The sequence below is a fragment of the Urocampus carinirostris genome, chromosome 10 (assembly GCF_059441175.1).
Source record: "Urocampus carinirostris isolate Australia breed hairy pipefish chromosome 10, RoL_Ucar_1.0, whole genome shotgun sequence".
NCBI lineage: Eukaryota > Metazoa > Chordata > Actinopteri > Syngnathiformes > Syngnathidae > Urocampus > Urocampus carinirostris.
Window position 1 is genome coordinate 842,647 of NC_142358.1, and position 15,051 is coordinate 857,697.

At 41.2% G+C, this 15,051-nt stretch overlaps 1 protein-coding gene across 4 annotated transcripts in view; it reads right to left on the bottom strand.

Annotated features, from left to right (window-relative positions):
* The window catches only part of myo18ab (myosin XVIIIA b), a 297,356-nt gene that overhangs the window by 180,692 nt on the left and 101,613 nt on the right, over positions 1-15,051 (bottom strand). For all 4 annotated transcript variants that reach the window (XM_088345491.1, XM_088345490.1, XM_088345488.1 and 1 more), the window contains exons 15-18: positions 13,398-13,484; positions 9,154-9,295; positions 4,651-4,810; positions 2,847-3,033 (exon numbers count right to left, since the gene is read on the bottom strand). In XM_088345491.1, the coding sequence (XP_088201617.1) occupies positions 2,847-3,033; positions 4,651-4,810; positions 9,154-9,295; positions 13,398-13,484 (576 nt within the window). The remainder of the gene's footprint in view (positions 1-2,846; positions 3,034-4,650; positions 4,811-9,153; positions 9,296-13,397; positions 13,485-15,051) is intronic.

Sequence of the window (15,051 nt, forward strand, 5' to 3'; positions counted from 1 at the left end):
ACTCATCCGGGCGTAACCAAGTTTCACAAAGACCCATACAGTTAAGTTTATAATCACGAATAATGTTATCAACAAGTAAAGCTTTTGGAGCAAGCGATCTAATATTTAACAGACCAAATTTTAGCTTTGCTGAATCATTTGACTTAGCTGAACTCTTTGTAGTCTTTGTCGAGAACTTCAAAAGATGCCGCGGTTGTGGCTTTTCGTGTGCGCTGAGTGTAAAGCTTCGGTTGTCCGGCGAGGAATGAATGGTGAAATTAGTTACATCCTCGCGTCCATCTTGCTGCTTAGACTTCGCACGCTTCACACATCTACCTGCACGGCAACCACGCTTCTGTTTTCTGTCCTTACGGCGCCGTTGTCGTCGTTTATTAAGAGGAATAGCTGTCCACAAGGATGCCGGATCTCTTTGAAGTTCGCTCGGTATATCATAGGCGGTATAAAAAGTGCCCGAAAAGTCGAAATTTAGACGCCCACCCAACCGAATAAGTTCGTCCCTACTGTAAGTGTTTTTGGCCACACATGTGTCCAAAAGTGAAAGCAAAAAAGACAAGAGAACGGCAATAAATAGAAGATTAGCTGGAGAGCAACTAGCCGCATGCATGCATCCATGCGCCGCCATGTTGAATCAAAAAAAATATATGGTGTAAGATTATTTTGTATTTTGTAAAGGAAAATACAACATTTTGTAAGGGCATGGAGCCGTGGAGGTTGACAGGTATGTAATATGTAAAGTATTTTTCAAAGCCTGTTTTGTTATCTGTAACCAATGATCAAAAAAATCTCAACCCTTTGACATTACTTCATCATTTTTGATTGTCAAAGGGGAAATGAATTGGTGGGTACTAATGGGTAATGTATGATGTGGGTCTCTGTTTCCAGGTATTGCTTCAACGCCTGGTCATGATGAAAAAGGGTTGACAATACTTGGAACACTAAGAGGGAGACTAATATTTGATACTTGGTCAATATTGGGTTCCCGTGGTCATCTAAGACTCATCGAACTGTACTTAAATAACTTTCATTTGAGTCAACCTCCCTTAAAAAAAAAAAAAAAAGTCTTGCTAGGGACGTCAGAAAATTAAATGAGGCAACTACTTACACAAAAAGTGTCAAGTTATAAAACTGGAAGGGAGGATTGGTGCTAGGGTTGTAACGATTAGGCAACAAAATATCGATTAAAGAAATAGTCAACAATAAATGTAATTGTCAACTATCGTAGCCAGACGCGTTTTTTTTTTCAACAGAGAGGCATCTCTACACGAATATAATCTCTACTGAGAGTCACGTACGCAATTGTATCTCTGGCCCAAGCGGTAGCATACACAAAAGGTGGCATCAACATCGACCACGCGTACCAAAACTAAAATTTGGGAGTATTCTAGCCTGGACACAGTGAATAAAAAGTCTACTTGCCAAGTTTGCAAAGCAGACGTTGCATATCATGGCAGTACATCTGTGATGCACAAACATTTAAAGAGAACTATCATACAATTGAACAAAACAGATTTAAGTAACGTTCAAGCCAATACGGTTTTGATGACATGCATTGTACATTTTGTAAATGCATATTTTGGTATGAAAGAGAGTTTGAGAGTTATGCCAGACTGTGCCTGAAAAAATGTATTTGAAATTAAATGCATGCAGTCCAAAGAACACACGTCAGTTCTTATAACCGTTTGATTTCAAATTGTTAAGACTCGTTGAGTACTTTTGTGACAGACTTTGCAGTTGACCACTGAATGTACTTCGCAAAATGGACATTATATTTCTTTTTTTTACTGTTCTACTGGTTCTAATGAACCAGTTCTTGGTTTACAGGGATAAAAATGTTCAATTGACTTTAATTTATTATTCATTTGCCTGTTCTTAAAAAATGGACAAACTGACCACAACGCCTAAGTGGTTTGTGACTAGGTATTTTTATTTAATTTTTATACGAATCCGCAATATGTTCAATAAAAGAATAATTTTCGTTGTACCAATTTTTCTTGTGTCGATTATCACTTGCCACAACTTCATGCTAAATCAGAAAGGAAATACCTGATGAGTGAACTAATCGTTTTGATGGTTGATTACTAGTCGACTAGTCAAGTAGAGTCAAGTGACGTTTATTTGTATAGGCCTTAATCACATTGTGTTTCAAGGGAGTGCACAGGCTACAATTATACCATCCCCTGATCTGAAACAAACATGCAGGCATGGAAAAACTCAAAAACCTCAGCATGACGAAAACGGAAAACCTTGAGGAAGGGCCCTACAGGTGACAATCCCCCTTCTAGGATGACCAGGCAGCAATAGATGTTGGTTTTAGATCAGACGGCGTGATAATAGCCTGTAGTTTGCAATAGTCTGACCTGAACAGCTCTTTGAGACGCCTTGTGATAAAGGGCTATACAAATAAACATTACTTGACTTAAATGAGTAACAGTACACAAAAAGGTCAATAGCAAAAAAACCAACATGGGTAATATGTACATTTGTTAAAAAGCCCACGTCAGCTTCCCATCTTAGCTGGTTACTCGTTTGTTGCAGCCCTAGTTAGCACACAGCAATGACAAAGGTGGGAGATAAACATGAGCAATCTGTGTATGTGTATGTTATGTATGTACGTGTACTTGTTTTGTTTTGACTATAAAATAGTTGTTAAAACAAAAGATGAAAAATAATAAATGGCCAACGACTAAAAAAAATTTTTTTTTTTAAAGTGTTTGGCAGTCAGAAAGGCGGTAGGGTTAAATTCAAGCACTCTTGCATGTATCAAGAAAGTTGAAGTGTAGTTGCAGAATTTAATTATATGTAGTTGTGGACTACATTATATAATTTATTCAAACCTTTTTACTTACCACTTGAAGTTTCACTTGGATACACAAGCTCTTCTTCTTAACAGCAGCCACACCTGTAGTGAAGGTCTTCCTCATGCTAGTGGCCCTCCGCAAGGCGAGCTGTGAGCTTCCTTCCAGACCAGCAATGGAGCCTGACAACACTGTTGCTCCGCTCACTCGACCCGCAAACAAACTGCTGATGTTTTTCCTTTTGTGTGAGCAGAAAATTTAGCTTTACTATCAGGGTCTGTAAATCATTTTCATGGGCACATTCAAGCACTGTTCAAGCACTTTCCAGGCTATTTTTTCAATTGTTTTAATTTCTTTCAAAAAAAAAGAAATCATTTGATGACTAAAATAAATTTGCTGTCTTGCTGCTAGCACATCATTTCTGTTATTTTGAGCTTATCCTATCTTAGACCTGCAATCTTTTGTGTCAATGGACTGCGATAAACGGACATTAATTCTGACATTCTGCTTTAACAATGCAGCTTCAATAAATCACACTTTTTTACAAATACGGAAGGGGCCTTATGGGTGTTGCGTAATAATTAAGTTTAATACAAAAAAAAAGTACCAAATTTATAAACTGAATGCATTCAAACTCTCAATCTTAGAGATTGCTGATGTTATGCTTTTTGTTTGTGCGGCACAGTTCTTAAGGTCATGAGATCAAACGTCCTGTGTGGAGTTTGCATGTTCTCCCCGTGCATGCGTGGGTTTCCTCCGGGCATTCCGGTTTCCTCCCACATTCCAAAAACATGCATTTCGGGTTCATTGGCCAGTTCAAATTGTCCCAAGGTGCGAAGGAGCGAGCAAATTGTCTGTCCCTGTGTGCCCTGTGACTGGCTTGCAACCACTTCAGGGTGTCCCCTGCCCACTGCCAGAAGATAGCTGGGCTGGGCTCCAGCACCCCCGCGACCCTACTGAAAATAAGCGGTACAGATAATAGATGGATGGATGGATGTTTTAAGTTATATCTTTTGTGTTTTTCGGAAAGAGAATTGCAAATATTTTTTTATTTTTTTATTTTATCATTTTTTTATAGCACTGAACAAATAATTTTTTTTTTTGGGGGGGGGGGATTTTCAAGAATTTTGTGTTGTCGTTAGACTTTATATCTGTTCAGTGTGTAAAAATTATTTTGTATTGTACATTTTTTTTCAGATCTGTGATTATCTTAATTTATATTTCAAGTGTTTTGCACAAAATTACTTTCAATCAACTGCTTACTTTTGCACAAAATTAAAATACTAATAACTAAGTAATTTAGTGCACAATGTTTTGTTATTATTGATAATATATGATTTTTAAAAAAACAAAAAATCTGAGTAACTTTCCCCAGTGAGCTGAGCCAAAAGAGCTGGATTTCTAAATAGATCTGTCATCTTGCGTGTGACCAGTAGGAGGCAGTGACCCTTCACATGACAACGCCATATGGACAATCCACCAGCCCAGGCTAGCGGAGTTTTTTTAACACACTTTTCTCTTAATTTTCTTCATTTCTTGCGCGGTACATAGAGTGTCAAGAAACATGGCAATGGTAGCCGTTTCAAGCATTTAAAAGCACATCACCCAAAATTCAAGCAATTTCCTGACCTTGAAAACGCAATATTAAAATTCAAGCATTTTCAAGGATGTCAAGCACCCATACGAACCCTGTACTATGATAAATCATGTATGTCATTAGGAATTAATAGTATGAATGGTGAATGCCATCTGCAGCAGCTTTACTTAAGGTGAACTAAATTTCCTCACCATTTTGTGAATATTTGTTGAAATTGAAAAGAAAATGTCATGCGACAAGAATATCAATAAGTCTTACTTTTGGGAGTCTTGCAGCAAAGTGGCTGCGTTCTGGGACGCAGGATTGTGTTTGGCATGGCTGAGCCATCCTTGGGTATTGTACTCCACCCAGTCTGTTCCATGGCTGTGGCCCAACAGAAAGTGGTAGGGCTTCTGTCCACGTTGCAGCAGATTGGACCCTGAATTACAAAGTGTATCTTTTATTTAATTAATGTATGAATTTCACAAATTCAATGTATCTAAAGTGTATGCATATGGTTAAGAAAACCAACAAACAAAATACTCTCCCTCATAAATATAAATATAAATAGATAAATAGAATAGATCTATTCTATCTATACTATCGATCGATATAGATAGATAGATCGATAGATGAATGGATAGGTAGAAAGAAAAATAAAGAGTGGCCCTTTCTTTGTAACATGTTTTTTAGGTGTCTGATCCAACATGGCGGCGCGCATGGATGCTGCGGCTAGTTGCTGTCCAGCTAACCTTCTATGTAATAATAATAATTTCCTTGTATTGTCATTCTGTGTAACAATGTACACAGAGCGAAATGTCGATTGCACCTGACCCGTTGTAGCGAGCCGATGCAGCCGCAGCCAACAGCGGGCGCCGCCGACCACTTTTTAAGTCTTAGGAATGACTCGGCCGGGGCGCGAACCACCGACCTCCCAGTCTCAAAGCGGGCATGTACTACCGTTCTCTATTTTTTTTGCTTTCTTTTTTGGACACATGCGTGGCCAATACGACTTATAATCGGGAGGAACTTATTCAATTGGGTGGGCGTCTAAATTTCGACTTTTCGGGCACTTTTTATACCACCTATGATATCCCGAACGAGCTACAAAGGGATCCGGGATCTACGTGGTCAGCCACTCCACCTACGAAGCGACGAAGGCGCCGTAAAGACAGAAGGCAGAAGAGGGTTGTCGTGCGGGGAAGTGTGTGAAGTGTGCGAAGCCGAAGGAGCAAGAAGGACACGAAGATGTGTCTAAGTCCACCATTATTTCTTCAACCGTCGTGCCAGTCAACCGACGCCTGAAACTCAACGCACCCAAACCGCGACATCTTGTGACGATCTCTACAAAGACTTCAGCTAAGTTAAACGATTCAGCAAAGCTAAAATTTGGTCTTTTAAATATTAGATCGCTTGCCCCTAAAGCTTTATTTGTTGATAATATTATTCATGATTACAAACTTAACTTGGTCTCTGTGAAACTTGGTTGAGACCGGATTAGTTTTCACCGCTAAATGAGGCTTCTCCTCAAGACTACGTGAGCAGCCATGTAGCACGCCCTTTGAAGAAGGGTGGCGGTGTAGCGCTAATTTCTGAAAAAACGCTCAAATTTACTCCTCTTACCTGTAATAATTACAAGGCGTTCGAGGCTCTTGTTATGCGGTCCTCCCTATTGTCAATTTATGTAGTAACTGTTTATCACGCACCAGGGCCATACACAGCTTTCTTAAGACGAATTAGCTGAACTTTGGTCTGAGTTTAATGCTACCCTGGCTAGTGTTCTGGATTTAGTAGCGCCCATACGGCTTAAATCACGACCTCAAAGACGCACGCCTTGGTTTACTGATGAAACTAGATCCATTAAACAAGAATGCAGGAAATCTGAAAGAAAATGGCGCGCTACCAAGCCTGAGGTTTTCCATCAAACCTGGTGTGACAGCTTGTTAAAGTATAAAGCGGCCCTTGCCCCTGCAAAATCAGCCTACCTTTCGAAGGTGATTGCGTCACAAAAAAACAATCCCCAAATCCTTTTTGACACTGTAGCATCGCTTAAAAGGCAACAGATTATCCCAGATAGTTCCACCCATTCAGCCCATGACTTAATGGTCATCTTTAATAAGAAGATTCAATGCATACAGGAAGAAATTGTTAAAGACAGTATTAATACAACACACACTAAAGGGCTGAAATCTATAGATGCACGACATGGTGGCTGTCCAGGGAATTTGTCCAGATTTAGTGAACTGTCACTCGATAATCTTAAAAACGTGGTGAATACGGCCAAACCGACAACTTGCCTGTTCGACCCGCTTCCAGGTTCGCTTATTAAAGGTCTTTTTGGGGTCCTTGGACCTTCAGTTCTGAATATTATAAACATATCACTCTCCTCAGGTGTAGTTCTAGCGGCTTTTAAGTCCGCTGTTATTAAACATACACTGATATGACCCAACCTTGATCCAGAAAGCTTATGTAATTATAGACCTGTGTCTAACCTACCGTTTCTTTCTAAAGTACTTGAAAAAGTAGTGGCACAGCAGCTGAATGATTTCATATCAGAGAGCAATCTTTTTGAATCAATGCAATCAGGATTCGGGGCTAACCACTCTACTGAGACAGCTCTGATTAAGGTAACCAATGATCTCCTACTGGCAATGGAATCTGGCGCTTCATCACTTTTGCTGCTGCTGGACCTTAGTGCTGCTTTTGACACAGTGGACCATAATATCTTATGAGAACGGTTGGAAAAATGGACTGGTCTCTCAGGAACCGTCCTCTCATGGTTCAGATCCTACCTCTCAGATAGGACGCATTGTGTTAAATATGGCGAAATGACATCTGAGCCCTTTAGTGTTACCTGTGGTGTTCCGGAGGGTTCAGTGCTTGGCCCCCTTCTTTTCAGCATTTACATGCTTCCATTAGGTGATATTATTCGCAAGTATAATCTACGCAGATGACACTCAACTATATCTTCCGTTGGAAGAATCTGCCACACTAAAATGTGGAAATTTGAAGGCCTGCCTCACTGAGATAAAAGAGTGGATGTCACTCAATTTCTTGCGTCTTAACTCTGAAAAGACCGAATTGGTCCATCTAAATGCTGTGACTTATTCTCCAAAACTGCTGTGAACATTGACAAATGTCACATCACACAGAGTGACTCAGATAAAAATTTAGGTGTCATATTTGACCTTGATCTGTCCTTTAAAACACATGTGAAGAAAATTACTAGAACAGCTTTCTTCCATCTTCGTAACATTGCTAAAATTCGTCCTATACTGTCTCAGTCGGATGCGGAGATTATAATTCACGCGTTTGTTACCTCCCGTCTCGATTACTGTAATGCACTACTCTCCGGTCTCCCGAAGTCCAGAATCAAGAGTCTTCAGCTGGTACAAAATGCTGCAGCGAGGCTTTTAACTAGGACAAAAAAGTCCAATCACATCACGCCGATTGTGGCTAACCTGCATTGGCTCCCCGTTAGCCTAAAATGTAATTTCAAGGTTTTCTTAGTCTTATACAAAATCATACATGGACTTGCTCCCTCATATCTTTCAGATCTGATTTCCCCCTATGATCCGGTCCGAAGCCTTTGTTCTGAGAGCGCCGGTCTTCTGGTGATCCCAAGAGCCAAGAAGTGTTCCGCTGGTTCGAGAGCATTCTCCAACCGGGCACCGGTGCTGTGGAATGCTCTTCCCCCTGAAATCCGTTCTGCAACCTCAGTGGAAATGTTTAAATCTAAGCTTAAAACACACTTTTACTCTATAGCATATGAATAACCTATACTTTTTGTTGACAATATCTCTGTATTATTTGTGATTCCAACATCCTTTGCTGTCTGGTAATCCTGAAAGGGGGATGCCACATGTGAGGTCCCTTCTCAAGGTTTCTTCATTTTCCTCATGTTGAGGTTTTTGAGTTTTTCCTTGCCCTCATGTTGGTTCCAGATCAGGGGATGGTGTAATAATAGTCTGAAAAAATAATCTGTGTAAAAACCTGTGAAGCCCTTTGAGACTCTTTTTGGGACTAAGGGCTATACAAATAAAAATGACTTGACTTGACTTCTATTTTTCAAATTGGATGAATCCACAACAATTCCTGGAGGTGCACTATCACACCTAATGCTATGAACACAATAAAGTGATAGTTAATGTAGCAACTATTTCAGTGCCTCTGAGTTTTCCGCTGTTCACTAACGCTAGTTACCCTGAAGTAGAGGTAAGATCTTGGGCTGAGGCCATAACCCGCCATTTTTATTTATTTTTTCTTTGTGCAGGATCTGCACAGCATGCATGCTGTTCGGAGCCCTTACGCAAGTAATTATTTTGATGACTACTTTTTACTTCTATTTGAGTATTATTATTCTAAACTAACAGTAGTTTTCCTTGAGTAACTAACTTCGGTGCCATGCATAACATGGTGCCAGAGTGCACACCTGATTTGAGGGACAAAGCCCACGCGCACTTCGGTGCCGAAGCACAGCATCGGGGTTTGCTTGAGGCTTGGTCCCTCAAACCAGGTTAATCGATCGGGCGCGGGCTAATTCGCTATAATACTTGCGGGCAGGGTTGGTTCGGGTCATGCTGGATTTTTTTAGGCCCGATCTAACACCTACCCCGAAGGCACACTATATTATCCGTGGTGTGTATTTAGTAGATCGTTACATAGGAATCCTTTGAATTAACTTGTACCATGCTAAAAAGCGATTGTCATATAGCTGTGAAGCTTTGATTTTGGGAGCTTTTACTAAGAGAATAAATTACATTTAGTGACAGGTAACATTACCCATGTGCTCTCCCTGTGCTGAACCGTAGTAACTGAAAAGCCTGTCCAGCATGATCTCCTCTGAACCCCCAGGATTAACTGCCTCTTCTTCCATCAGCCAGAAAAGACCACGAGCTTCATCAGTCCGTGCCAGAGTACGGACCTGAAATGTAGAGCAGATTTTACACCAAACGTTCTTTTATATAAGCATTAAAAAGCTTCACACAAAATCCAAGAAGACAGTCTTACCAGAGAACACTAAAAGCTAACGAGTAGGATTAACTTCTCAGTTTAATACACTATATGCAACGAGCTCTGGTAAAAATAAAATTGTCTCGAACCAAATACATTTGTTTATGAAGCACACTTGTGTATAACACGCAGCTCTAATTTTTGATTAAAAGTTGGTATAAAATGTTGTTTCCTTTTTCCTCAGCTTGAGGTTGGATGCAATGGGTTCGATTCCCAACCACAGTGATATACATGACATATGAAAAGGAATTAAGTTTTATCCTATCACCACCCCATTTTTATTCACAGTTGACGGTTGACGGACCCCTTTGCCAGGGCCGTGGGGGCACCCCTTCTTTTGGTGAACCAACATCAAATTTACAATGCATTTATTTATTGCCCTTCAAAGTCAGAGTTATCTTGAGATACACCAAAGAGCTGTGTTCCTCGTCGTGCTTTTCTGCGTTTATTTATATGTTGGATGACTTTCGTTTCCCGATTCTCTGACATTTGTCCATGGTACCCGGCATAATGAGATCCAACTATCTTTTCGTATTTCATCTATCTCACCGGTGGACCAGTAGGTAGGATCCTATGCTCTCACTGCCGCCTCCCAGGGTTTGTTTCCTGTTGCATGTAATGTTTTGCTATTGTGGTAAGCGGCAGTTTTGGACTGTTCAATCATTTGTACCGTCAAAGGAAGAAATCCAGCGCCATTCAAAAGAAGAGCCAGTGCTCAGTGTTAGGGTGGGAGAGACGTGGTTACCGTGTTTCACGGACTGTGGGCGGTTTGAAAGGAAGTCCATTATCCAGTGGTAGACGGAGGAAGAGAGTCCTAGGTGTGAGAGTTTCTCCACCAGGATCTCCGGGATAATGGTGTTGAAGGCTGAGCTGAAGTCCAAAAAAAGCATTCTGACGTAGCTCCTCCTGTGGTCCAGGTGTCTCAGCACAGTGTGAAGTGCTGTGTTTTTATGGCGTCGTCAGTGGAGTGGTTTGCCCTATAGGCAAACTGGTGGGGGTCCAGTGTGAGTGGCAGGGAGTTCTTGATGTACTGGGACACCAACCTCTCGAAGCACTTCATGACCACAGGCGTAAGAGCGACAGGCCTGTAGTTGTTGAGGCTTTCCACTGCTGAATTTTTGGGGATGGGAATGATGGTGGAGGTTTTGAAGCAGGGTGGGACGGTTGCCTGTGACAGGGACTGGTTGAAGATGGTGGTGAAGACCCCAGCCAGCGGATCGGCACAGTCCCTGAGTACCCTGCCTGGTACTCCATCCGGGCCAGCTGCCTTCTTGGGGTTAACTGTTTTCAGCACATGCCTAACACCATGCTCCTGAAATGTGAGTGTGTTACTGCTGGTTGTTGGTGGGTGTGATGTGGCTGTTTGTGGCCTTCCAGAGCAAAGAACTGATTAAGATCCGCAGCTAGTGAAGCATCAGCCCCAACAGTTGCCAGGTTGTGGCCTCTGAAGTTTGTGATGTGTTGTAGACCCTGCTGCATCCTCCCCGAGTCATTTCCAGCGAAGAGTTGCTCGATCCTCCGGTAGGCTGCCTTTGCGTCCTTAGGAGAGGTCCTTAGGTCAGCCCTGGCCAACCTGTAAAGAGCCTTGCCTCTAGACCTGAAGGCGGTGTTGCGGTGTTTCAGGAGGGTGCGCACCCCGCTGGACATCCAGGGTTTTTGGTTTGGGTAGACATTGATTTTTTTATTTACTGTGACTTTATCCGTACAGTATCGAATGTAGGATAAAACAGTGTCAGTGAATTCCTGGAGGTCATGGTGTTCAAATACCTCCCAGCAAGTCCGGTGAAAAAAGTCCTGCAGGTGAGAGAGGGCTCCCTCAGGCCATGTTTGTATTGTCCTTGTTACAGGCTTTGTTTTTCTCCGGATGGAGGTGTATGAGGCGGTGAGGGACAGACATAGGTGATCGGAATTGACTAGGTGGGGGAGGGGGGAAGCTCTGTACGCGTTTTCGATGTTGCTGTACACACGGTCCAATGTTTTTTTCCCCCCTTGTTGCACAGTCGACGTGTTGAAAGAATTTTGGAAGTACAGTCCTTAAGCATGCCTGAATAAAGTCGCCAGCGAAAATAAAAGCTTTGTCGGGGTGTGCAAGCTGTTGTTTATTAATAGCAGCGAGCAGGAGGTCTAGCGTTGTGCTAACATTAGTATCCGGTGGAACGTAAACAGCTATCACAATGACCACAGTTAGCTCTCTCGGTAGATAGAATGGTCTACACGATACTGCTAGAATCTCTCAGTGTTCTCATTTGCCCGCGTCCCTTTGTCCTGGACTCATCATTTTTGCTGGGGACGCATAGTGTCAAATCAATGTGCGTCCCAGGGACGCAACTTTGACACAAAATTGTCATAATTATCCAATTACTTTTTTTTAAACAAGGATTTACCGCACTCCAAACTTTTCGTCAGGCAGATCCGCCATTGTTGTTTAGTCTTGCGGTTTGAGTTTTCGTCTGCACGCCGATCTCGGCAAACGAGATCTCTTTGCTTCGAGATTACGTCATTGTTGTGGTGCTTGTCGTCGAGGGAAGGTGAAGGCTAAGTAAAATCAACACAAAATTGGTAATTTCTGCAGTGTCAGTAATAAGTTTAAACATAATGCAGAAAGTAATAACAATGGCAATAATTCCGGCACGAAAAAACGGCTGAGAAATTCTTCGGAAGATCGCGGAGGCAGGAAAACACGTGTGTTGAAGCGAACGATTCGACGAAAGAAGATAAACAAAAGAATACTCCTGGCAAGAAAAAGACTTTTCTGCCAAAATGGACTCAATTATATTCCTGGTTACGCTAGGAGGAGGATGATAATGGATTGGACCTTGAGAAGGCGATACAACTGTGGCGGGACAGCAAACCACGAAGAATATATGAACTGAAAAATCTGAAGTGATAACTGCCTTGTATTACCAATTAACTGTGATGATTAAAACTGCATGAATATATAGATTAATATAATTATTTCAGCAATATTTGGTATAATGTACAATATTGTTGCGAACTGAAAAATCTTGAAGTGATAACTGATTTGTATTACCAATAAACTGTGATGATTAAAACTGAATGAATATATAGATTTATATATTTGTCACGATTTACAATTTCAACCCCGATAACACTAAATTTTGCGGACCCATAGATCTGTGTTGGGACCCATAGATTTTTGAGCATGCGAGTCCCCGGGACCCATCACTTTTCAGAGGTAAAATGAACACTGAACTCTACATCGGGCGAGCAGTGTGTATCAATGATTCTGCTGTTATTGCACCATGCGTTATGCACGTAAGCGCATAATCCTCCACCCCTTTTTTACCGGGGTCTTTGTTGCGGTCGTGTCGGTATAGCGTGCGGCCTGCTAGCTGGACTGCAGCGTTGGGGATCCGCCGGTGAAGCCAAGACCGGTGATCACAAAAATACTGCAATTCCGTACGAAGCTATTTGTTGCGATCCGCAGCTCAAATTCACTGATTTTGTGAACGATGGATCTGGCATTGGTCAGGAAGATACTCGGATGCGCTTGTCGGTGTGGTCGCCTTCTTAGCCTAGCCGCTAGGCCTGCCCGAGAGCCTCGTTTTTGCATTCGCTCCCTCCGCCGTCTACGTCGTTTGTCGGGCGGGCAGATCACCCAGGGAGATCCCGGTGTTCTTTGTATGTCCCTCGGGATGTTGTGGGTGTTATTGTAGTCGTGAAAGGAGTGGAAGTCTAATCTTAGTCCCAGGTTAATAAGTTCCTGGCGACTAAGGGTGATTGACATTTCAATAATGAAGGCACTGACTGTCTGTATAAAAAGAAGGAAAATGAGCCAAGTATGGCCTCATTTTAATAATATTGATTATTGCGAAGCAGAGTGCATTTAATCTTTCAATCAACTGCATATTTTTTGCCACCCAAAATTCAAACATTTTCCCGACTTTTAAAACAAAACATGAAAATTCAAGCATTTTCAAGAATTTCAAGTACCCGTAGGAACCCTCGATGTTAACTCTTGAAACAGAAATAGAGGGGAAGATTTTGCTTACCAGGGCTTGCACTGACGCTTGGTCAATTGCTGTTACAGACACTGAAGGACTGGGCTCTATGTCATCTAAAGCAAGTTCTATGTTTTCCTAAATGCAGGGGACAAGGTGAATGGTTAGTTATCTACAATGGAAGAGAAGTCTACTTATAAAATATACGTTATGACCTTATATGATTGTGTTGAAAAAAATAAGAAAAAATTCACGATTCAGAAAGTTATTAAGCTATACAGTATAAAACCAAAAATACACTAAAATTAATACAATCATTGGGTGAACACATGCATTTTGTGTAGCATACATGAATGTTTTTATCAGGGGTATCCAACCTTTCTCAACCTAAGGGCTACTTTTTGTTACTATTTAGCACAAAAGGCACCCAGTTTGACATGAATTTCTAAATTAGCAACCTTGCTAGAAGGCTTGCTAAAAGGTAACTTGATCGTTAGTTAGAAAAATTAACAGGTAAAAAATAAAAAGGGAGCTAGATAGCTAGCTTAAATAGTAAAAAGTCATCCTAATTGTTGGATAGAAAGCTAAAAAGGTTAGCTGGCTAGCTAGAAAAGAGCCCAAAAGCTTGATAACTAGCAAAAAAGGTAAAATCGAAGCTCGACCACAAGCAAAGAATGTAAAAAAACTAGCTATGAAGCTTTCTAAATAGCTAAAAAGTAGCTCAATAGTTAGCTAGAAAAGTAAAATTGAAGGAAGAATAGAATAGAATTTACTTTTATTGTCATTCTTTGTAACCATGCACACAGAACGAAATGTCGATACACCTGACCCGTACAGTTAAACTGTAGCGAGCCGATGCAGCCGCAGCCAAACAGGGTGCCACCATTTTAGACCCAACTGCTGTGTTGGGAGTCCAGGTGACCAAACCCCCCAATTCCAACCCTTAATGCCGAGCGCCAAGCAGGGAGGCAATGAGTACCAATGTTGTAAGTCTTAGGCATGACTCGGCCGAGGCTTGAACGAGCGACCTCCCAGTCTCGGAGCGCCCTACCATCTAGGCTACCAAGCTGAGCTAGATCACTAGCTAAAAGAGTAAAAATCCAACTAAATAGCCAGATAGATGGACTAATAAAGCTAGATAGCCAGCTAGAAAGGAGGCCAACCAAAGTTGAGCTTGAAAGAAAGATCATATATTTGCTGGATAGCATGTTAAAAAGGTGCAAATCTAGCTATATAAATCGCTAAATAGCACAAAAAGTAGGAAGATAGGCAGTTACAAAGCTTAAAAGGTAGCTAGATGGCTAACCTAAAGGTGAACAGGTAAAAAGCTAAAAGGAAGCTTAATAGCCAACTAAATAGCCAGACAGAAAACCAAAAATAAAGCTAGATGACTTGCTAGAAATGAGGCCAAAATTTAGCTTGATAACTAGCAAAAAAAAAAGGTAAAATGTTAGCTATGTAGCATGCAAAAATGTTAATTAGAGATGGATAGCTTTCTAAGTTGCTAAAAATGTACAAAGTTAAAAGGGTCAACCAGATCACTTTCTAAAAAACAGCACATTTTTTGATTATTGGCTTTAAAAAAAACATTAATTGAAATTTGGTTTGTTGTATTTTCTCTAAATCAGTAAAAAGATGAATAAGTAAATGTGCGTAACACATAGATTCTCATTTTGTTCTCTTAATCGCTTAAAAATAATTATCA